The following is a 25,733-nucleotide window of genomic DNA, read 5'->3' as shown; positions in this document are numbered from 1 at the left end:
GAACTTCCCCCTAATACCTTCCTTTCTATGGCCTGTCTGGTACACCTTTTTACTTGATCTACTAACACACCAGGAGGCAAAGTAATCTTCCATCTCAGCAGCAAAACACTCTACTGCTGCAATGTTTAGAGAGTCAGCCACACATCCTTTGGACAACTATTTAGTACCTGGACAAATCAAACTAATCTTCTTGATCTATAGAGAAATGTAGCACTAGAGAACACTTCCAGTGTAAAGGAGAAACAAAAGGCATTTCAAAAAATTCTTCACCTTCTCAATCCTGATACAAAGTGTAACCTAGAATCCAACCTTCTGGCCCTTACCATTCTGCACAGGTACACAGGAAAAGGAATGGTTCTGCTCATAATGTGTAGTTAATGAAGGTGCTCTTAAGGAGTATCACAATTCCTACTTCATGACCTTTAAGATCAAGAGAAGGAAGCAACTAACTAAAATGGAAGGGGAACATATTTCAAAAACATAAATAAAAATAAAGCAATAGCTGTACACTATAGTGCTTGAGTTTTGTGGGTTTGTAATTCATGGAGACACTATTTCTGAAGAAACTAAAAGAGGAAGCAGACTACTAAGGAAGGTTAAAAACACCAAATCACCAAATAAGAACTTCAAAAATTCAGATTGATACCTCTACACTGGGATGGGATGTACAAGTCTCAGAATTTACACTGGCTTGTAAAATTAATTATCTGACACTCTGGCATTGTGCTGAAAAGCCAGATTGTCACATAATGATGCAGAAATACAGGAATCAAATGCAAGAGCTCTTTTTTTATCAAAGGATTTGAGATTAGATGCATACAAGTTTTTCTCCTATTTTTATCATTTTGTAGTGCAAAACAGTTTTGAGGATTCAATAGGTTTATCTAACATCTCCAGGACAAAAAGGCGACATTGTCTTAACAGCATTACACCAATAATCAGCCTCACAGTTCAAATCTGTCTGCTTAGTATTTTACTTTTCCCTGCCCCAAGAGCCCAAATTCTATAATTTCAGGACAAAACATTGAAGTCTGAAACTTAAACATAATCTCTTACAGGAAGAAATGTAGGTGATACACAATATAAGGTCTTACTTAGACCAGTCTATAACCTGTGTATTTTTAATTAGCAAACAAGAAGTTTTCTGTAGTTCCCTACCCACTTAGCAGACTGCAGGGTGGCTGCAGGACCACGACCAGACAGGCCCATACACCAGGCACACCAAACACAGGCAGGCTCTTGTCCAAAGACTGGTGGCTTAGTAGGCATGGCAACGCCTCTGTGGGGCTTAAGAGATCAATTTTGACATACCTCCACTCCAGTGAGGCTACCTGGTTTTAGCATACAGTGTGTTTAGGATACAGAAGTCTGTCTGCATTGGTGAAGCAGACACCCCTAGAGAATGTGCAGCCTTAATACTGTTTTTCCCAGATCAGACCATGCCATCTTTGAAAGCAGCATGAAGAGGTAGCAAGGAAAAGCTAAAGTGCTATCTGCATCTACACAGTTGAAGATAATGACTCATTTTCTTATAACCTTTGCCCCACATTTCAGATAAAGACTGTTGTAGTTGCAAACTTTAAATACTTAGCTAGGACTCTGTAATATTTTTAAATACATCAAATTACTTACTGAAAAATCTGGTTTTAATCAACACAAAACTATTCATAATGTTGAACTGAAACTTTCCTATTTTCCATAAAATAGAAATACACACAATGAGCAAAAATTGATTCCAGTGTCAAAGTCAATAAAAATGTAATTACTCCGTACAAAGCAGAGCAGCATCAGTGGGACACATTCAGGAAACTGCTTTCAAAATACTACTGGAGTGGCTAAAAAGTATTCTAATATTTGGTAGTATAGGCTCAAATTCCTTTGGATATACATGGTTATTAAAGACCTCTCCAATACATTATGAGTTTAAAGAGCCATAGCTATATCCTTCTTTCACATATATGCCTTAAATCTGGTTCATCAAGTGAAAGATTTACAACAGAATGAAATCAAGTATATCGTCATTTCAGTAATTAATTTAGAATTACTCAAGTTAGTGGATTTACACATTTATATATATTAATATAAATTTTTCTTTACTCATTCCAATGCAAAAAAGATCTATTCTTCACATAAGCTGATTCATTTTATTAGTAACAGCCAGGATAGCTAGCAGTTTCAGTAAAAGCTTGATTTATCAACTCAAATTGATTAGTGCAGCCTTTGTGATTATTTTAAGGAATTACAATTATTATATAAATAAATTATTAGAAGCATTTTGTTGTGAAAGCATATATAAATTAACTCTATAGAGGTAGGTGTTACTAGCCTGCAGATACAACACTGAGGCACTTTGTTGATTTAAAATACAGGTATATTATTAGAGATGTAAACTTCTTAGAAGAAAACTAGGAAGTTATAAAATTCTTACAAGAATTCTTACATTCTTACAAGATGGCATACATACACTATGTACTTAGATAATTATAGACCCCATAATGAAGAGTAAAAAATAAGTTTTCAGTATTTATTGGTTTTTGATGAAAAAATGTAATTTTGGATAGGTATTATTCATGTTCTCTCAAAACTTGCTCCTTTTACAGTTAGAGACCTGTAAGTTAACACTGGCTTAAGGTTTTATCTGGAAACACAGAACTATTCAGAACTACAATGGGAACATCCCACTGGAACTTCCTACCACATCAGGAAAGCCAGTACAGAATAGACAGTAATAAAACACGTTAAAGCACAGCTGTGAAAAAAAACAACTGTGATTTTTAGTGTCAGAATAATGCCAACAAAGTGTCAGATCAGTAAGCTGTTAAATTACAGAGTTGCCAATACAACTTAAGCATTTGTGTATTGAGGAGCTTCAGCTGACACAACCACACAACCCATGGATTACACTTTTTCACTTGTCTAAATTATACCAGTAAAAGTTTCATGTTAAGCAGAGCTGTAAACATATATTCCACTTCAAAAGTCCTAGCGAAGGAATTACAAAACTGATCACAAATACAAGTCTTTGTGAAAAATTAAGAGCTAAGAATGCAACTATTTTATTTTTCATTTCATTCAATTTATTTGTATTAGAGTTTAATTGCTTTTTTTACATTTCTTGAAATCTAAAAGCTTTCTGAGTCACACTAGGATTCTAGCATAGTCACTCAAATTTTTACTATGCAGTATTTAAGATCATACATAACAATTATTTCTGAAATATGAATACAAAATACATGCAAGTGATCCACTAGCTTCTATTTCCACTCAAAAATATCTGTTCATTATGAAAAACAAAACCAAGAGAAAACACCACCTCCCTCAGGAAAACAGAGAAACTTACACAAATTTTATGCAAAATTATATTAAAGATGCATTATTTTAATCAATATTTCAATTTTTCTGCAGTGAATGCAATGATTCCAAAATAGGTTACAGATAGAGCAATACAGAATTTGCCCTGGAAAGCAGAAATCATAATTAACAAATCCTAATCCAAATTAGAGCTGCTACACCTGTTGCTACTTAAACAAAACAAAAAAGAATAAACAGTGTCCTTAAACAATAGTGAGACTTAGTTCTTATCAAAGTACAGTTGCCTGCCCCAAATTGCAAAGGGACAGACACGAATGCCTTTATCAGGATCACAAGATTACAGTGCAGGTTATGTTGAATTTATCACAGCAAAATTGAAATAGAAGCAAACAAATGGGCACATATTCAGGCTTTGAAACTACCTGTTAAAACTGTCAGTTCTCATCTTAATTAAGCATAATAAATCAAACCAGCTAAAAAGCAGAGTCTCATATGGCTGGAATCTGCAAGAACCTGTTTTCAGAGAAATACTGTTATACTACTTGAAGTTCTGGCTTGAAATTCTTACAAAAATACTTTACATGGTTAACAAAACATTTTTCATTCTGTTTTGTTCTCTGTGATCTTATGAATTCTTTCCAATTATTAAAGTATAAAATGTTCAATAGGATCCATCTTTTCTACTACAGTACTTTGTATTGTTAATTACAAAGTGAAAATAACAGCAGAAGCAAGTGATTTGCAGAGCTTACTTTTCCAAAATCTTAATCCAAACTTTAATAATATGACATATTTAAGACAAGTTGTCTATTAATTTCCCTCCTTTTAAGGTTACCTACCAAATATATTTATTTGCAACTAGCTTCTAGACATATATATGCTAAGAACAAGAAAGCTACAAGAAATAAAATAAACACAATACTTGACCATACCTAGTAATAAGAACCGCATTATCATGGTGGGCAATCCCATTTTCTGGAATGGTGTTTCCATCACTTTGGTGGGAGAGAATGGATTTCTGCCACTTACAGAAGCTATCGAGGGACTTGTCTGCATGGTGGTTTATCTCCAAGTTTGGCTGCAATACAACATGCATACCAGAAATGTTCCAAACAAATTACTAAGGTCAGTTGTTAAGCCTTTTGAAAACTAAAATGGGACTATAATTAGAAGCAGTGGTTTCTAGGAATAAAATCTTCTTGCCAAATTTTATTTCTGTAAAATCTGACCCCAAGTTCAGCTGTGTATTACTGAACCATCATTTTTTCTGCTCCAACTTTAATAATCATTTTGTCAACACAGAAAAAAAAATCGAAATACAGATCTAAAAATAAAAATGACATCCCCGAAGGTGTAATAATAGTCACCTGAAGTAAGAATACATATCTTTGAGATGATATACGAGGAATATTCCCTTGAACTGCTTCATCTTGATTAAAGTAGTGAAAAATTACATGATAGGTTTTGTAAGGCAGCCACTTCAAGCTATAATTAAATAACTCTATATTATACAATTATGTAATTTGCATTTCACAGGTATAAAGCTTAGCACAACAGCTCTTACCTGATCTTCAGTGAGGACAATCAAACGTGTCACTATAATATTCACAACGTTTCCTAGACTGGAATCACGATAAAGTTTGGCAACCTGACCTCCAGAAAATAAGAAAAGGCACAAAGTCAGACAAGAAACACTACTTGCTTCCTAAATGGTTAAAAATTAATCCAATTTCCTCATGAAGTTCCATAATGTAAAGTATCATTGTCACCTAAATACAAGTTAATTTTTGATCAAAAAATAACCATTCAGTTAAAAAAAAAACCTTTTGAGTCTCACTTTTCAATTGAAACTGTTTACACCTTGCGTCATAATTCATCCAGCACAATAAGCATTTGGAGTGGTGATGTAAGCAGAACACAACTGTATAATCTCAGTGTAATTATTTGAATTCAAAATTAAAGACAACAATTTAAAAGTGATCACAACATACCTCTTGACAGAAAAAGTACTGCATTTTTCCCAAAATGCTAAGATTTTCAGTATTTAAGCTATTCATTCCTGCAAGCTAGTACCCATATTAAAGCATTATTCATGGCAATAAATAAACACCTGCCAGGTCCATTATCATTTCAGTACACACGTATCGACAGGAACACAGAGAAGGATGAAACTTACAATATTCATTACACTCAAAATGTAGTGTTCAATGTCTTTGCGACCATGGTATCCCACCATCATTTTGTCTGCTACTACCAGCGTTTCCACAAACCGTTCAAGGCTTACAGATCTCTTCTGACGACTATGACTACTTTGTGTGTCATTGACTGGAAGCGAAGCTGGAAGAGCAGACGCATCATTCATCCACCAAGGCTTGCCGCTTCTTGTGAGGTCTTCTAGGAACCAAAACAATTAGATACTTGAGAGGGAGTCACTAGTAAAACTCATTCAAATGCAGCTCTTTTATGCTGAGATTGCCATCTTCAAGGTTCTAACAAAGAAGTCCTTCTCGATGTGAAGAAAAATTTATTTTCTAAAATATTTTTAAATAACTTATACAATGGAAAGCCAACTTTGAGTGCCAATAATCTCAACTCTCCTTAAATTTGAATTAGGATGATAAATCAACAATCCTCTCCCAATAAATCTAAATTTGCATATTTATGTTACTATTAAGGATTCATTATAATTAACCACAAGAACACATCAGAATGTTAAGAATAAGAACAAGAAAAAAAATACTAGAAACCAAAAATTCAAAACTAATGTAAAGTCAGAAAAACTTTCTAAGGAATTAAACATGCTCACAAAACACTAAAAAGCTCTTTCCCTCCTGCAAAAGTCTATAATTTTTAGGCAATCAAGCTTACAAGCATAAAATGAATCAATTTTTCTCTTCAGAAAGCTATCAGATTATATTTTATCTACCTTGTGAATTAACTGTAATAGAAAGTTTTAAATGGTCTGACATGGGATAATTGCCATAGTAATTTCAACAAAAATTTCTGTTCAAATATGTTGATTCTTGTTTTTCTTTCAGGCAAATATGTAGAAAAATATTTCTTGTGTGCAAAAAATAAATTATTAAAAATCCAAAGAGCTGTAATTATCGTCAAAACAAACATTACAAGATGGCTTTGACTTCTAATTCCTGTCCTCAAGCCAAAATTGAATCCATCCTTCCCTACAAAGGAAGGGAAGGACGGATTCAATTTTTTAGGTTTTTTAGTGTCTATCATATATCCCTTTTCCACAAGAGCCAACATAGATCTCAAGCCAAAGTTTAGCAAAGTATATTGTTAGTTTGGTTTTATCTATGTAGGATTTCAAAATATCTTAAGTTATTCTTGGTATTTACAGATGAGCACAAGAACATTAATAGACACATTTATAGCTGTCTGAACAGGACTGCTCAAGTGAGCAATTTCTGAGATGCATTGTTACCTCTACTAAAACAGGGTCAGCTAAGGATGAGTACAGATAGGACCTCCCATAAAAAAACAATGCTTATGCAAGTCAACTAAGCACACTGATTTCAAAGAGAAAAACTACACCACAAAGAATGTATGTTCAGGTCAAAACCAGGAATACAAACCTTCAGCATTCCCACTGTTGCAGTGTTTCATAATTTTTGAGGCTACGGTATTGGCTCTAAAGGGTGCATATTTTAGAAAAGTCAAAAAATTAAAATAAACCTGGTAGTTATAAAAACACCAGTAACAAAATTGTCCTTATTCTGTAAAGGGTATAATCCATTCTAAAAAAACCCTGTACAAAGTATTAAAGCCTAGTTTGGATTATATAATGACTACTAAGCTTTCTCCTGTTTTTCACGTCTACTGTAGAAAACTCACAGTTGCATAAGTTGTTCAAAGATTTTCATCTCACTTAAACAGTGACTTAGGAATGTCTGGAATTTTCTCTGACAGCTACTGTACTAAATTTTTTAATTATTCATTTTTTTTCAAATAACAAATGCTGATGTTTTCTGACGCTCCTGGAGTGCTAAAAGTATTTAAGAAAGGCAGTACTGCTTCCACATTAATTCAAAATTTTCACTCAAAATGCAAATTATTCTAAACATTTAAAAACTTATTTTTTCAAGCACAAAACTTTAAGAGGGGAAAAAAAGGATTCTTCAGAATTGTCTTCATACTATCTTTCAAACAAAGGTCTCAGAAGACTCCACAAGAACAATTTCTCATTTTATCAGAAAAAAAGCATAGGCTTCAGTTGACCTCAAATAAGAAAGCTGGAAAAATTCCTTGCACTCCAGGATGTATCAAAGCTTATGCTGCTTTTCTGTAAAAAAAACACTAAATAATGGTGCCTAAATTATTTAAATGTTAAAATACATAAGTGAATAAAGATCTACAGTTTATTTAATGAAAATAGTTATCTGACAACTCACATCATTCTTTCACCAAATTCATGAGTTATAAAATAAAAAATTAAACTCCATTAACATTGAACATAATAATAAGTAAAAAAAGGTAAAAATAAAAATAAATAGAAAGGGAAAAAAACCCAAAAACTCGGAAAAAAATACCATAACTGACCCCAAAATAATTATTCCTAAAGGGTGACATTAGGTTTTAAACTGCAACTGAAAAGAAATCCAAACACATGTAGACATGGAGTTCACAACTACTGGACACATGTTTTCCTAAGTCAGTCGTTGAAGATACTGAGTGGTGGTCAAGGTCAAGAGAAAGACGCACAAACAGAAAAATATCTTAAAATGCAATAGCAAACTTCTTATATTAGATGCAGCTATAACAATATTTCAGAGCAAAACATTATGCCATTTTTTTCTATATATTTTAGCACTATTATTTCATACATCTAGCAAGCTTTTATTCCATTTTAGAATATACCAACAATAAAGTCTGACACAAGTGAAACCACTACATCAATCAAAAAATAGTAGAGCTATCCAGAAATAATCTGCCACTCAGCAGCTTTCATATGTCCCATTTTTGTTGTTTCTTAATCCTATTCAAATACAGCATTTTTCAAGATAATCCAGTGGTCTCAAAACCCATTGAAGCAATTGGAATTTGGCAGTGGAAAACTTCTTAGCAAGGCCTTAGTGATTTCAGCTCTATTTAATAAAACATAATTAATTGATGACAATATATCCCTGAAACACAAATTCCACAGGCTTCATTTTAACATCTTTATGTTTAAATGCTTAAAATCTAATTTATATTATTAAAATCTATCCTGTGCTCTCATCTGATTCTCCATGCCTTTCCAATTTTGCTCTTGTATTAACTACTATAATTAAATAATAATTAGCTACCATAATAGCTACACCACTGATTATGAAGTAGCCCATTACTTACTCATCCCAGTCAATTCTGATCGTGTTTTCACCAAATTCTGTAGTCCACTTTCCATTCTATTATTGTAATTTTTCCCAGAAAGGTCAGGAATTATACTCCCCTTGACTCTATCAACACCAAAATCCTGACCATTTCCCTAATGGAGAACAGGTACAAAATAAACTAGGTTACAGTAGGGGAAACTTGAGAAACAATGAATAGCGGCACAGTTACTCAAGCAGATGCCTCCCTGCATATAATACTAAGAAAATTATTCTGAAGGTAAAGTTAAAATCAGTCTCCAGACAAAATAAATCACATACTGCCAAAAGGTAGTTACAGCTTTTTTACAATTGCATTTTAAAACATAAAATTGGACTGTTCAAAACTTCCAAAACATGTAAAATTCCCTAAACATCACTGAATACCTGGCCTTAATCTTTCAGCGTGAAAGCTGTGAAATGGAAAATTAATATTTGACTTTACTTTTTAAGTATTATAATTATTTTTTTTAGATATTTCAGGATGCTTTGTATGCCATTTCCCTTTAAGACAAAGCTGCAAGAGTGCTGAGAAAATGAGTTTAAAAGGCTTTGGTACTCACAAGGGTAAAACAGAACGTCATCTGGAAAAGCAAGACCTTGCAGTCTTGGCAGAGAGTAAATTTTTTTAGACATTTTAATAGAGTGGAAATAGTATACAGAACAACAGGAAAAGATGAATGAGCATCATAATAATCTTTGGCTTGTGAAAAAGCAGTGCTTTAGTACTTCAATAATTAAGAACTTTGGGCTATGAAAGCTCAGGGAGTGCACAGGAGTTTCCACTAACAAAGGTACCGTCAATTATACAAAGTAATAAATGCTAAATATTGTACCATGTTTTACAAAAACTGCATGCAAGATATACAGCTCTAATCAACTTGAGAACATTATCCAATATATGTGCTTCTAATATTGCAAAACAAGTCTCTTAAATGTTACTGCCTGCTAACTTACTGTAAAATAAGGGTACTGGTAAATGCTCATTTCGATGTGAGAGCCCATGTCATGTATGTGACAGATATACCTGAACACAGGCTGACAAAAGTAGCTGCCTGTGCTTCGTGGCTTGGAGGACAATGACTTTCAAGCACTACAGTAGAAGACAAGATCCAGCAGAGGCCAATATCCTTTCTTTTTGGTAAAATGGTAAAAATGGTAAAATTGCCTGTTCCTACATTTTGAAACCTTCCATTTATTTCAAGAGGCTTAAGCGGCAGCTCTCCCATCAAAATGAACATATACCAGTACCCTTATTTTACAATAAGTTAGCAGGCAGTAACATTTAAGACACTTGTTTTGCAATATTAGAAGCACATATATTGAATAATGCTCTCAAACTAAAACAGAAGTTACATACATGAAATCTGACATTCCATAAACACAATTAACTGAAACACTCAAGAAAAAGCTATCCCCCAAGAATGGGATCTTGCAGAAAATCTATATTGTAAGCTTAGACAGCTGGTGCCACTAAACATTTTAAACTTCAAAAGAAGCTAAAATAAGTTACATCAATAAACAGTGATATTATTTTATTTTAAGATTAGTTATTTTCAGTCTTCCCCGTGCACTGAATCTCATGGAATACGACTGCCTAGGACTTAACTTTTAAGAGTAAACTATTATTGAAATATAAACAATTGACAAGGTTAGCACATTTTTCTAGCATGTTAAAAATTAACTTTTTGCTCTAAAAGAACTTGTCAGATTTATTCCACACTGTCACTGAGAAGTTAATTTTCGGCTTAATCAAGGGTTACATCAGAGTACCTAAAACATATAGCTGTAGAAGTTAAAACTACGTTAAAAAGAAAATATCTCTCCATTAAAACTATATAATCCTGCCCATAATGTACATCTAAATCACATATTTGACTATAATGGAATAATGTCAACCAACTGGACCAAAAAACAGGACTAAAACACTATAAACCTCCATAAACAAGAAAGATGTGGATTCAGTTCCAAATCTATTGACAATCATAATGCTGGCATATTTATTGCATACCAAGTTTCTCCAAATGACATGGAACACATACTAAACATTGAGCTGTAATATGTTGTCACTCAAGCATGCATTCCTGTTGGGGAATAAAGTACATTTATACACATTTTGAGGATGCCTGTGCTCATTTCTACCACTATACACAACATAAGCATAAAATTAAGGCTTGCTCCTGCTGTCTTAGGTTTTGAAATACACTATAATCTCAGTCTGAATCCGGAAAAAAAAGAAAAATCAAAACTACTTTTCAGCAAGATATTACGTCACCCAGAAGGAAGATTCTCACAGCCACATTCTACACTGTGTTTTAAACATGAAACAAGCAAGATCTTAAAATACATCTCAAGCTATCATTTTTTAAAAGGAATGACACTCATTCTTGTTTACCTGAGACTCCACAGTGACTGTGATCATAGAGGTGTTGCTGGTGCATGGTAGATTTTTTGTATATAACATGAGGATGACCATTCTCGTAACTATAGTTACTAGAATCTTCTGTTATATTTCTTAAAGGCTCAATAAAATACTCTTCATCTTCTGTAGCAATGACTCCATGCTTAAAGAAGAAAATAAGAAAATAAAAGCTTACAACAGACAATATGGAACTACTATCACAAAACTTAACTCTAAAAGACATTCTCTGTGAAGAAGTCCACAGCTAGGAGCTAACACATAAAACACTGCATGAGCCAGCCCTCCTCTGCTGATTTTAGTATGAGCAGGGTAGGTGCCTATAAACAATACAGTGAGAAAAAATAAAACATATCACTCAGACTCCTGTTTGTGGAGTACTTTCACTGGGTTTTTTTTTGTAGATGCAGTTAAAAAAGCAGGAGATATTCTCAGAATATTATAAATAATCTCTTCAGAGAGATGTTGTGAATCTACATAATTCATACCCATTAAAAATTACACCAAGCCAAAATGGCCTTGCTCTAATGGCAAGTCCAATATCCATCCCTCTGTGTTGTCACACTGCTAGATGCCTAAAGCCAAACCACTCACCAAAGACAAACACCATGAAGAATTAACTTTAGAACACATATTCAAAGAAACCATTTTTATTTTACATCCAGACACAATCCCAAAACTGAGCAAGTTAATAGAAATCAAATTATTTATATTAAGTCCACTGTCTAAAAAGCATTTATTCCATAAAAACTCTTGCCACAAATCTAGCAAATAAGAGTTATTGCAGACTGTACACTAGACCTCATTCTCCATAACAAATGAATTTTTTTTTCTTCATGCTGCAGTGCAGAATAGTAGATATTCTATTCTCATAACTTTCACATTTGTGAACTCAGTTTCTTCCAAACAGGAAGTGGTTTATGGAAGAAAAGGGAGATTTCAGGCCAACTATGCAATTTCCTGAACCTTCAGCAATTAAAACTGAGCTTTAGCAGCAAATCCAGGTTTTGGATCCTTTCAGATATAGAAATATTGGGGAATAAGCTCTGACAGACTTCTACACCAGTATTTGCTAAATAAAAAAATCTGATACCCATATGTAGAAAATTCTGAATGTATAAACTTTCTACACGGGGAAGAGCTATTTATCAGATAGAAGCCTGAAAGTAGCAACTTCTACATTCGTATCCTGATTTGATGAATCACAAATTTCTACCACACCTTTTACCTGTAAAACAAGTATTACACATGAATCTTTTTTTAAGACTTCTATGATCAGCCATAAGACCACTTGCTCTGTATCTGCTCTGAAAATCATAAAGCTGTTTTCAAAGATCAGAGCTTGTCTTTGTATATTCTTGGTCAAAGCTCTTGTCCTTCTACTGTTTTGTACATAAAATGCCTACTGTTATAGTAGGCACTCATATATATATATATATACTCACTTCTGAAACAACGAGATAGAACTTACAAAATAAATGTAATACATGTAATATGTCAGAAACAAGTGTTTTCCAAATAGAACTCTATCATAAGTCGTGAAAATATATGTATGAATAGACTGCAGCTTTCAACTATTCATTCCATACATTCTGAATGCAAAAATAAGTGTTCATTTTCAGTGGTATTTTTCATTACTAACTTAATAACTAACTCAAGGTTACCTAAGAAGGTAACATCAGGGTCTAAATTCACCTGGAAGATGCCAGTATCAAATTCCTCTTACAATGCCTTCTTGTTACTTGAAGTCTAAGATTTTACTAGAAAATAAATCATTTACTGGTATACTGCTGCTTAAATAGTATTGAAAATGTAAACCAAATTGTAACGGAGCTTGCCAGATGTGCAGAAAGAACCTTGACAGTTTGGACTGCATCCAGTCTGGATGTCAGACATCTGGGTTCAAGCGAATCCTGAGCCATTGTAAGCTCTGGTATTATGTTCCCACAGGAAGAGAGTCCTGCGGAGTGGTTCTAGCCAACACCATCAGGCTGTCTGACTCATGCCAAGCCTGAGGAGACAGAGGTACCATCCAACCTGTGGCACTGTCTCTGAGACAGAGTGGGTCCCAGCTTAAATTCCTCCAGAGCATACATCCTTCCTGTCTGTACTCAAGTCCAGCCATGTTTGCAAGTCTAAGCATGAATGAGATAATTATATCAGCTACTGAAACTGGTAATTATAAGTGGCGAGATTACCTCAGCGGAACTAAGTCAATTCAGAAAGCATAAACACTTAATTGCAGCACTAATTCTCTATACAAATTGCATATTTCTGCAAATGACTAAAGAATATCTGCAAACAATGGTCACAGCTCCTTCAGGTACCAGCAGTGAAAACAATAAGGAGAGCATCATTACTTTTTCCAATACCTAGCTGATATCTGACCTCATTTGCCCAAATGCTATGCTGTTTAAGAAAAAATGTTTTAATAATGTTTATTTAAGGAACTGAAAATAAATTTTAACATAGATCTACAAGCAGGTAGTGAAAACATATGTGTGCTCAGTCACTGATGTCAGACAAGTGATTCAGTAAGCACTGGAAACACCCTGACCCTGCATATGCCCCTCCCATAAGCTTGGCATAGGTATACCATTTTAAGTCTAACAGTATTTTTGGTTGCAAACAAAATTGTTCTTCCAGTGCTAAACTGATGCAAGCGATCTTCTTGAATCACAGTGATTCAACAGCAAAGTCACTGATTTTTAGGAAGCACTCTAAATTCTGCAACTAAAAAGTACCTTGGTGAAGGCAAGCATGAATTCAAAAATTCATGCAGCTAGAGATACTTGCATTGTTTATGTATTCAATGTTAATCAATGCCTGATTAATACATAGTGGGAAGTACACTATTATATCCAAACCAACATTCTAAATACCACACTTGATTTATAATACACTATTTGAGGAAAACAAAACTCCAGTTGAAAAAGGAGTTTGAACTAATGCCCATTTAAATCATTAAAATGAATTGTCTTTTTTTCTAAGTGTTGCTATTGTATTTTATCAGTTCATAAATTAAACTTCTGCTCCAAAGCATCATAAACATCATTAAGACATAAGAATGACCAGAAAAGGTTTTGACATAATACCATGGATATATGAAACAAGCTGAAAGCACCAAGAATGTTACTACAAGGAACATTCCCAAGATTATTATCTAAAACAGATTGTTTGAGGTCCTGTGTTATCCAATTCCACTATAGACTGCCAACTCATGCTAACATATACAAGGTCTGGTTCCAGCAGTTTGACATGCTCAGACAAATCTGTGAATCCACATGGAGTTCCCCTGAATTTGTGAAAAAGAATCTTTTTCTGTCAGGCTGTCCAGCCAGGGCCTTAACCTCCTTCAGATGGGGGACATCCATCAGTTGCAAAAGCAAACTGAATTATGGGGGACAAGTAAGTGCATGCCTTTTCCACACAGCACTATAGTTTCACAATTTTTCAACACCTTGAATCTTTTTAGGCTTTATGCTTTACCCATTTTTAATATAAAGTACTAGTAATGCAAACTTCTGAAAATGTGTCAGTGTTGCTCAGTACGTCAACAGCTGGCTATACACCATGATTTTATGACTGAGGAAAAAGACTGCATTAACTTACTGTGCTCTCAAAGATGAAAAAAATAGTGATCTGGCCTGAGACAGCACATCATGGAATCTAACAAAAACTTAAAACCAGGATAGGGACAGCTCATACATAATTTCCTGAATACTAATGTTATACAAAAACATATCAGTACCAAAGATAGCCCTTAAGTCACTGATACAGAATTCTTTCACATACAGTCAAAAATACCATAGTATATGTAAATGATGATCTATAAAAGTGGATGTATTCTTTAGAGTAAAATTTGCTTTCAAATAAGCTAATTCTTAAGAAAAATATTAGTAATTTATAGATATATGTATTGAGGAATAAATGAAGCAAACATTAAGTCTTCCAGCAAAATAATTCCCCACTGAAAAAAGTAAGCCACCCACCTGTGCTCTCCTTATCATTTCTCTTTGGATGGAGGTAACTGTGCTGTCCAGCACAAACATAACAAAATGCATGAACTTCACATATATGGAAATACTGCATGTTTTACATTAACCATTTACTTAGGACCACAGTAGCCTCAAAATAGTTCCTACTACTGACTTTTTCAGCCAAAAATTACAAAATTTGATAGTATGCAAAACCTGTTTGAGCGCTCAGTTAAGAGCTTTGACATCTGGCAGAGGACAAAGAATCAGAATGCAAAAAGATTGGGGTTTTTCTTGATTTTATTACTGAAGGCTCCAGAACTTCTCTGAGATTTGCTCTTCTCAGAGTTGGTCAAACTCCATTTCCCTGAGGTAAAGTTCTTCTCCCCTCAGCTAGTCTATCATCATTTCTTTTCTTCTTTCCTTCAGCATGAAATAGTTAGCTTAGGAAATGCCTCAGCCTGGTTGCCTTGTACCAAACATCCAAAGGCCCTAAAATGCTGCTTATTGTAGGCTCTTTCATGATAGAGCCAAACATGCAATCCATCCTCAAGTGCAGCATCCACTACAGTAAACATGAATTTAGAAGTCAGAAACCCTGAAGACAAGACCTTCAATTTCCTCACATGAATGCTCACTGGATTATAGAGCTTTCCTCATAACTTCAGACAATTTATAGCATAATCAGATGGAAGCTGCTGGACTGAAACTTCAGTAAGCAGTAGCCTGTAATTCTAGGGCACTTGGTAATGAGAAATATAGAGGGAAAGACTGAAATAAGAAACAGTGATAGGGAAATGAACTGACTGCTTGTCTGGTTTTTTATAATGAAACTGATAGAAAACCCTCCTTACACTTATCTCAAAAAGTGTTCTTCAAAGTCACACAACATATGTTATTTAAATCATGCTCTCACATAACCACTCTGAATAACTAATAAGAATAACTCAAGACATCCAATAAGGGGAAGAAATTTGACCTATTTGTCAACAGTGAAACCTAACAGGACAACTGGAGTAAATATACTGCATACTTTTTGTTTGTGAGCAACATTCACTATTAAATATTACTTACTATCTGTTTCAGAGTTAAACTTACAATGACTGCCTTTAATACAGATCTTAATCAAGGACTATTAGAATGTGATTGGCAGTCACTTACAGACCAGCAATCAAACTGGAAAATACAATGAATGCCTTAATTACAATGCATTCTGAGCTATTTCTAACTCTAAAACAAGTATTATTGTCTTAAACATTCACTGCCAATTGCTTTATTAAACATGTTCTAACCAGCAGCTGTATGAAAAAACATTCGTTAGTAGGAATCATCATTTAAAAATAACTTTATGATGCATTTATCTGACTGAAGTGGGAACTCCCATGCACTGTGCTCTAGAAGGCACTGCCAACACTGGATGACAGAAGGGTTTCTGTACAGTAGAGGTTGGTACAAAGTCAAGACTACTGCTGCACCCTCTGCAGGATTTATGCCTCTGAAATACAGCCATGTGTCACCCTGCTGATGTTTCTGGAGCAGCACAGGAGCCTCACATGCTTGTGACCAAATCTTCCTAAGAGATGCAGTGCACACCTGATACGGGAAGTCACGAGTAAAGACGCATGACCATGAAGAACCTGTTTGCCCAAAGACTAGATTAAGGCTGCCTTGACACCTGAAAGACACATGCAAGAACTGGCAACAACCACAGCCACTGAAGATGATGATTTAACTGGGAAACACTCTACATTGAAGTTAACTTACAAACACAAAGTTACTGACACCTAGAACCACAGGCAGCTGCACTCCAGCAGAATGGACAGCCTGAGGGCAAAGGGAAAACATGCTAAATGTCACCTCAGGGTGTTGAGCACAGACAAAAAAAAAAAAAATCTGCTTCCTCATGACATGTACATTTTTTCGAAGACAACAAGTGCCATAAGGAGCAACAGATGGCCAAAGACAATAGGAAAATACAGGCTTTTTTGTGCTTCATCCCACCTTTATTTTCCTATTATGTAATGAAAACCAGACTCAGCTAGGGCAAAGACAGGATTTCTTGGCTCAGTCCCTTAGCCAAGGTCAAAGAGGAACTGAAATAGGATCATCATGGCACTTACTGCAGTCTCCAAGAGGACCAACTTTGTGCTTCAATCAGCATGCAGCAATTACCATAAAGAGGCATGCAGTCTCTTTTAAATAAATGAGTCCTAAAAGAAGGGACTTGGTCTCCATCATATTTTTAGCTGAAAAGAAATCAAGCAAGGATGGAGTGTTCTAGCTGTGAAGCCTAAATAACTGTGACCAGAAAAAAAAAAGCTATTACATAGTAACTGCAAACAAAATGAAAATTGCACTAAATTCACACCTATCTGCTGTAAGTCTACATGAACCAAACTGTAACACCACACTCTATGGAACATCATTTAACTCCATTTTTTTCAAAGTGTTCACTTAGCACTGAAGTCCCCATTAAATATTTTTCCTCAGGAACTCTCTGAAATGTTAAATTAGACTGTATCAGGCATATCACAAGTAGTTGGGTCTAATGCAACCTATATATGTCTGAAACAGCTTCATCCTCCCAAGAGGATGTCACTATTCATAGCGCTTCCAAGGACAAATGGGAATTACTTTAACAAGTCTGTGTAATCTTTTTTTTTCTTTTTGAGCTCAGTAATTAGTTAGATCTGCCTATCCATAACAAGAAGATTGACCAGCATTCTACCATAATAAAAACCAGAATGAGAAACCATGATATATATGCATATTTTTATTAGAGAAAACACTGGCTCTTGATTTAATGTTTCATAGCCATGCCTTTCTATTTTAGTATTTTGTTACTTGAGTTTTTTTACTTCTTTGCGTTCATTTTCTAATTTCTTTTTCCATGCATATACTACTGTAATGTGATCAAAATATCACCAGTAAGAGAAGAGAATAAATTAGGTAAAAACTTCTAATTCTACTTCTAAATATAAAAGTTTACAATTTGTAAACAAAATCTTTCTGGTAAAAAAGTTGTATAACTACTTTCTGATGCTGTTACTTGCTAAAGACTTTTTATGTTTTGGATTTATAGCAATGACGATGTCTACACCAAGCAATTAATCTTCTTTTATTTACTTTGTTTTTAAACCCAAATACTCAAAGACAGTGGGTGTTCAGTCCAATCAACATCTCTCTGAGAGATTCAGTATCCTGAAGGATCCACTGTTTGCTCCTCCCTGCCCCTTGAGCTTGGAAGGCTCTTATAGCTGTGAAGATCTCAGCACAGATCTAATCCTGCAACCCTAGTGCAGACACTAGAGAGGTTGCCTGCTAGAATTGAGTCTCAGTACTTATATTAAGCTTGAAAAACTGACACCTACTTTTTCCCAGGACCTAGATCAGGTTTTAGGGGTTTTCTGCACCTTCCTCTCTACTTGCTTCGTACAGGGACCCAAAAAACTGAAAGACATCCAGTTTAATTCTTCATCTGTAATTTAAAAGGGACAAGCACACTATTATACTACAACATGTAATATGGACTTACCAGACCATTGCAGTTGCTTAAGGCCACTTTAGTTGTACTGTGTCGGTCTTGCAAATATCCTGTGTAATGACAGTGGTCTAAGAAATCATGCTTCCATTGTGGTCCATCTTTCCCCCAGTACTCTACTGTAAAATGTCTGGACACCAAATCTGTGTTGAGAGTCAGGTTTAAATGAAAGTGCTTGCCATAGGCAGAAAGTTTAAAAAATAATTTAGATGCTGCCAGTTCTTGGTCATAAGGGTCTGTGCTCCTCCTCCTTCTTGAGGGTTTAGGATTTTTCACAGTAAAGCTGAGGAAGGCTCCATTTTGATCAACCCTTATTGGGATTGTTAGTTGGTAGTGTTCAAGGTAAGACAGGAATTCCTCTTTGTAATCAATCACAAGGTAAGACAGTCCAGGGAGTGGGCATAGAAGAGAAGAAAATATAACAGGAAACAACAAGTAGTAGCATAAACATAGACCATTTTTGGGTAAATTTCATCACTCTTATGAGTAAAAGTCACCTTCAGGTAAATGCACGATGCAGCATTTTACAAAATAAAATGAAACATTGTTTTCTTTCTAAGTCAAGAAAATGTGTTTGGTTTCCCATTAATTTGCTTACCACTGGAAATATGGAAGTTTTTTAATACCTGCCATTATCTTTTCCTATTTACCAAAAATATGTAAATAATTGGGGCTAACAGAAGGGCATATTTTTCCCAGTGATAGCATTCAAAGACAATATAAAATCCACTTGTAAAAATACAAACAGTAGTAATGAAAAGGATTATATTGTAAAAACAAGATTAGATTCTTACTTCCTAGTCTAAAAGCATGTTAATTTTATCATGGCAGGTCTCTCAAATACTATCAAGTATGTTTTATGAGATTTAATTTCTAAGGCTTTTCTACAGTTAAAAGTCAACAGAGAGAAATTAGAACAAGGTTATTTAATCTGTATGACAATTAATCATGATAAAACTAAGAGCAGAGCCCAGATGAGCTCATGAATTATGTAAACATGGTTTAGAAAATATTACACAAATACAATGCAAAAATACGTGCTTCTTGTCAGCTACATAGATCAGACCCCTACCTTGAGAACTGTATGAAAGCCTGTTGTTACTGTGAAATTCCGATGAAACCATGACTAGGCTCAAAATCCATGTCCACGTCTTCCAAAAAATTTCCATAATTTAGAAGAAACAGAAAGTTCTTTTTTCTTTCTCCTAGGAGAGCTACCTGTGTGCTATAGGGTTAACTTCACTCCAGAATCGCACCATAACAGGTATATTTATTTTGTACTACTTTCAAATTAACTATAAGATGTTCCACTTTCTGGACAGGTACTTTCTTCTATAACTGTAGTCATTTTCTCAATTCCAAGTAAGTATTTGTAAGATTCCTTAAGATATGAGACAGATGTTAGATTGGATAGTTACTGAATTTGCTCCATTTCTTTTCCTGAAAAACAGAAGAATATGAGTCAAGGCAAATTCTTTCTATTAAAACAGATCTGTGCTGCAAAATACTAAGCCATGATAGTGAACTACACAGGGCGATATTTTGAATAATATTCAGTATCAATTTTATAGTCACATCCAAGGTCACAATCTTACAAAAAGAAAAAAGAACAGAAGAGTTACCGTTAACATTGAAAAGTAGATCCATACAGCTTATGATGCATTTATCAACTTCATGTTATTTTTATGAATTCTTACACCTATTTAGTGTTTCTTGTAGCTCAAATATTGTGTTCAGACTTGTTCCATCTATAATCAATGCTATGCACTCATTGATTTCAACTCTTAATAACATGTCTCAGTATAGTGGTAGATAAAGGAAGAACCTGGGAAGGAATCCAGAGTACAGTTATCTGATATTTCTGAAGCGTGTATTTTGTTATTACTCAGACCAGGGTTCTGCTTATGCAGGCAGAATTCCCATTCACTTAAATGGGAATGCTGCATGTTAGAATACTAAAGAACAAATTTCAGTATCTAAAGCTATTCATCATACACGTTCTAACATTTCAAATATTTGTTGTTCAATTTTTTTTTTTTTTCATTTACAACACTATTGCAACAATAGTAAAATGCAGCTCTAGGTACAGCCAGGGATTAAATGGAGGATCCACGCAGTCAATCCAGTATCATGGGATATCAAACTATGTGTTGTGTCAGCTGGTACTCATAAGTCCACTTAAACACTCACAGCACACCTGTGCACAAACTCTGCTGAAGCAGACAATGGAGAAACAGAACACCTAAGAAGGGGAGCTTGTTTAAAAACCAATTTCTACAGGCATACAGAGTCACTTGCACACGCACCAGATAAATCCTGGGAATGATTTACAACATTCATTCAGACAGGTAAGACAGGTACAGCTAATGGATTATTTATGAAGGTTTTATAAAGAGCTGTAACATAAAATCTGAAGAAAAACAATCAACATCATCCAAATCCTATTTACCAATATTACAATGAATATTTAGGAAATGTCTCAACCAATCTGAAACCCATCTAATTACTAATGCGCAAATGAGGTTAACCTGACCTTTTAAAAAATTTTTCAAGACAGCACCCAGTATTTAATCAGGTTTCTAAAGAGACTAAGACACTTTGCAAACATGCTTTGTGCTTAGTAGTACTTTTTTCCTGAGGAAGCATGAAGACTTTGTGATACCATTCACATATGGCAAGGCCTCAAAGCACATTAATAAAAAAGCTCTCTGTTTGCATTGCTATGTAGACTCTTCATTTCCTAGCTAATACTTAGTTACAGTTCTTAGAATTTTTGCAAGTTTTGAAGATACATAATTAACCCCATACTCTTGCAGCTACATTAGTACAGTAAGTAATGTGCCTTATTTCTAGTCTCGGAATGTATAGTTTCAAATTCTTGTCACTGAATCTTGCTTCATCCCTGTTTGCTAATGAGCTGGTTTCTTTTCCTTATGTGCATAGTTATAATCTGATATGAGCACCTCTGGACACTTCCTGATAAGCAGCTCAACCTATTTGGTTTATCTCATTCAGTATAATCCAGTTTCCACGTGACTGAATACTTCTGCAGTTTTTCTCTGAACTGTTTCCAATTCATCAGCATCCCTTTTCATCTGCAGAACTGGGCACTGTAGACCAGTAATGGCTCGTTACCACCATATATAGAGGTAATATTGCCTTACAGCTTCTACTTAGCCAAAATATCCTAACACAGAGCTCATGTTCAGCCTGTTAGGCTGATAAGTTATCCTAACATTAAGATCTCCTGAAACTGCAGTACCTAAGGAGCTAGATAGCTCAGAACATATAAATTAACAGTACCCATTATTTAGCAACATTATTTTATTATTATTATTATTTACCCACCAACAGCCCAAATGATGGACCATAACCATATGTTGGTCAACAGTGTCAAACAGTCACTCATGCTTAGTGTTCTTGCAGAGGTCTCTGAAGTGGTCTCCCTCATTTCAAACTTCACACAAGACCAATCTCCTTTCATATCAAGCTCCCTGAAAGTTTCAGCAGAATTTTTTGCCTCTTCTTCAAAAATATTTATTGCCATGGATACAAGCTGACCATAGGAAGCTACACTAATGTTTCCAATAAAAGAGTGGTAATGGATGTGAATGATAAAGCAAGCACTCAAGTAACTTCAAGATAAAATAAGTATGACATTTGGTAGGAACCTCAAAGTCTGGGCTCTATACCCTTTTTGTTTTATTTCCACCTTCTGTAGAAGCCTTTTTTCACTATAGATTGTTGTTAAGATACAAAATTTGGTCAACACTAAGCTTACAATAAGAAATTTCTAGTGTGTCATGTGGTGAACTACACATTCACTCACTGGTAAACGTAGGTGTGGCTCCATGTCCTCAACCACCACCTAAAACCACAGATCCTGTCTATCTTTAAGAGTTCTGCCTAACAGGAAAGGAATAGTACAAGATGATTTCTGATGACAAAACAGCTGCTTAGCACTGGCATTTCTCTGAAGGCACTGATGATAACTGTGGCGGTCCTGTCACTGATGTCATGAGGTTCCTACTTAGTGACAGCGAGGAGAAAAAAGGCACAGTTATTGGACCGTGTTATGAGAGGAGGCTGAGGGAGCTGAGGGTGCTTAGCTTGGTGAAAAGACAGCTCAGGTATCACCTTACCGCTCTCTACAGCTCCCTGAAAGTGTACCGGGGGGTGGGGGCGGCGGTCAGTCTCTTGTCCCAGGAGAGGACATAGCCTCAAGCTGCAGCAGGGGTAGCTTAGGCTGGACACGAGGAAGAATTTCTTCACAGTGATTAGACATTGGGATGGGGTGCTCGGAAAAGGGGTGGTCACAATCCCTGGAGGTGTTTAAGGAAAGCCTGCACATGGCACTTGGCACCATGGCCTAGTTGACAGGGCAGTGTTCAGTTACAGGTTGGACTGATTGACCTTAGAGGTCCTCTTCAACCTACATCATTTCGTGATAAAGTGGACGATGAGGAGGTGACTAGCCAAACTGCTCAGGCAAGTCACCATGAGAGCCTCCACCTAAACAAAGGTGCCTTGGGCAACTAAGGCATCACTTAAGCTGAAGGCAGCTCATGTTTTAGGACAGGGAAGCATCCGAGACCGATGTCCCAAGACAAACGCCACAGCAGGGGCGTCCACCACAGAACCGATGGGTTCCGACGCGCTCGGCGGCGGCAGCGCCGGGGTGTCCCGTCAGCGGCCGGGGTGCCAGAAAACACAGGGCGCGCATCGCCGGACCACAGCGCCCAGAGGGCTGCTACGCCGCGGGGCGGGGTGGAGGAGAGAGAGCCACGACCGGGAAAGGGACCCGCCGCTGCGGCGGGCGGGACAGGGGGCTGTCCTCCACGCCCCCGCCCCAGCGGCTCGGCCCCGCCGCCTTCCCGCCCTCGGCGGCCGGGCTGTGCGGGCGGCGGGACCCGCGGTGAGGCGCGGGCAGGGGCGGCCGTGCGCCCGCCCGCCACTACGAGTGGTTGCTAAGGAAATGGGGAGGGCGGCGGGAGGGGATGGGGCGGGGGACGGGCATCAATCACACAAATTCAATTACAGGTATCGCGGCTGGCCGTGAAAAGCTTCGCAGGGCTTCAAAAGCCAGGGATTAGCCCTGCCCCCGGGAGCTTCCCCAGGCGAGAGCTGCGACGCGCAGACCGCGCCGGGAAGAGCTCGGTGAAAAGGAAAGGGGGCCGGGAGTGGCGGCGAGAGGGACACGTACAAAGGGAGAAGACCGAACCCTCCTCCCCGGGAATTAACCAGAAGCCGAGGCTTTAGGAGTAAAATTACTGCCGTGTGGGCCCCGGCGTACGACGGGGCTGCCGCCGTATGAATCCCCCCCAGCCAGCCCCAAGGCTCCCGGCCGGCCGTGCCGAGGGGGCAGCTGTCACTGCGTCTACCGAAAAAGCAACACCCACCCCCCCAAAAGTCAACAGGCTAGGAAAATACACGGCTACGCACGCGGTTAAACATTATCTGTATCAGGTCTGCACACACACAGAGAGTTAAAAACACTGGTACTGAAGAAAACTGGAAGTCGCCAGACACACATCCCTAAAAAAAAAAAAAAATCAGAAGGAAAAAAAAAAAAAAAAAATCCGTCCTCCCTAGAGAGACTGAAGGGAAGAGTCTGGTTGCTGTGGTGGAGCTGATCCTAAAGTTAACTTTCAGCAGCCCATTTCCAGACAGCAGCGCTGAATCTATTTGGATAAAACGCGTGTGACCCAGACACTTGGCGTTTGGCCCAAACGCGTTGCACCGGCAGCCCAAATAAAAACAAGAGTCTGACTCTTTCCCTCTCTCTCCCTTCCCTCTTGTACAACAATGAAAGAAAGTAGCGAAGACAAAATCCGCACACACATCGCCAGGGAGCGAGAGCCCACTTACCTCCTCCCACCAAACAAAGTCCCTTTGAACCCTGGGCGACTGCGGAGACAGACATACACCGACAAACACGAGTCGGCGGGGTTAAGAGTCTGGCAAATCCCAAGCGGCTCGAAGTAAATCAAAACCACACGCTTCCATCTTCCTGATGAGCCCAGCGAGAGCCCGACATCCCCGCCAGCATCGCTGCGGGACGGCGGCCGCGCCGACCCTCCAAGCCCCGGTACAAAGTGTGCACTTGTCTGACCGCGGCAGCGGATACCGCCGGACACGGCACGGCCGAGAGCGGGGCTTCCTCAGCTCAGCAGCAATCCGGAATAGCCTTGGGTTGTCGCTGGGGTTTGGGGGCTGCTTTGGTTTTCATCTGTTGTTTGGTTTTGGTTTGGTTTTTTCTTTTCTGCTTCTACCAACGATTTAGTATTCAAAGTATATAAAAAAATCTTTTTAAAAGTGCACTATTCGAGATGGTACCTCATCAACCTAAAACCTCTTATCGGTTGAAAAATCTTCGCACCCCCTTCCCCCATCTCAAGGTTTCTCTCTGAAATTACTTCAAATGCACCTCGCCTAATGCAATATAAATCTCTCCCCGCTCCCCAACGCAGCATTATTCGGGACACAAGAAAAGCAAAAAGTTTCATTGAATAGCGTGAAATCTTCCTTACCGTTTTCATCTTCAATTTCTGATATAAAGTAAGTTTCAAACAATAGAGATTGCACAGGACGATTCCCGTATTCCTCTCTGCTTTTCCCCTCTGTGCAAGCAACCATCAGGGTTATATTCTCCAACAGAATAAACTTCTCTAGCCTTCCTAAAGGGGTTTTTAGAAAACGGGTTGGCTTGGCAGGAGGAAGGATGCCATCAATTCACCCAAGCTATCACCCTGCACATTTTGTCTTTCCAACAAAAAAAGGGGGGGAGAGGAGGAAGGAGGGAAAAACAGGCTTATATTGGGGTGGGGGTGGGTGCCCTCCTCTTGAGCAGCCTCCTCTGTGCAAAATACCATGTGAATATCATCTGAGTTGGGGGGGGAGGGGGGACCGGGAGACAGAAAGGGGGAAAGAGAGGGGGAGCAGAGGGGAGGCAGGCAGAGCAGGAAGGACTCAGGAAAGTTTGGTTGAAGTAGCCCCAGACCTCCTCCTCTGGCTGCCGGCGCCGGGCCAAGCCGAGCGCGGCGGCAGCGGGGGAGCCTTGGCAGCCTCGCCCGGGGGACGGCGCGGGGCCCGCTGACGTCAGCCTGCAGATGTGCCCC

General features: G+C 37.3%; 1 protein-coding gene across 1 annotated transcript in view; it reads right to left on the bottom strand.

The window, feature by feature from the left end:
* The window catches only part of ADAMTS6 (ADAM metallopeptidase with thrombospondin type 1 motif 6), a 147,446-nt gene extending 121,713 nt beyond the window's left edge, over nucleotides 1-25,733 (bottom strand). Inside the window, exons 1-8 of the mRNA XM_086866614.1 lie at nucleotides 25,616-25,733; nucleotides 25,146-25,292; nucleotides 19,688-20,055; nucleotides 18,610-18,758; nucleotides 11,074-11,242; nucleotides 5,489-5,706; nucleotides 4,877-4,960; nucleotides 4,245-4,390 (exon numbers count right to left, since the gene is read on the bottom strand). Coding sequence (XP_086722740.1) covers nucleotides 4,245-4,390; nucleotides 4,877-4,960; nucleotides 5,489-5,706; nucleotides 11,074-11,242; nucleotides 18,610-18,758; nucleotides 19,688-19,784 — 863 coding nt within the window. The 5' untranslated portion in view covers nucleotides 19,785-20,055; nucleotides 25,146-25,292; nucleotides 25,616-25,733. The remainder of the gene's footprint in view (nucleotides 1-4,244; nucleotides 4,391-4,876; nucleotides 4,961-5,488; nucleotides 5,707-11,073; nucleotides 11,243-18,609; nucleotides 18,759-19,687; nucleotides 20,056-25,145; nucleotides 25,293-25,615) is intronic.

This window comes from Cyanistes caeruleus, chromosome Z (genome assembly GCF_971803275.1).
Source record: "Cyanistes caeruleus chromosome Z, bCyaCae1.hap1.1, whole genome shotgun sequence".
NCBI classification, from domain to species: domain Eukaryota; kingdom Metazoa; phylum Chordata; class Aves; order Passeriformes; family Paridae; genus Cyanistes; species Cyanistes caeruleus.
This window is presented reverse-complemented; position numbering and strand designations above follow the sequence as displayed.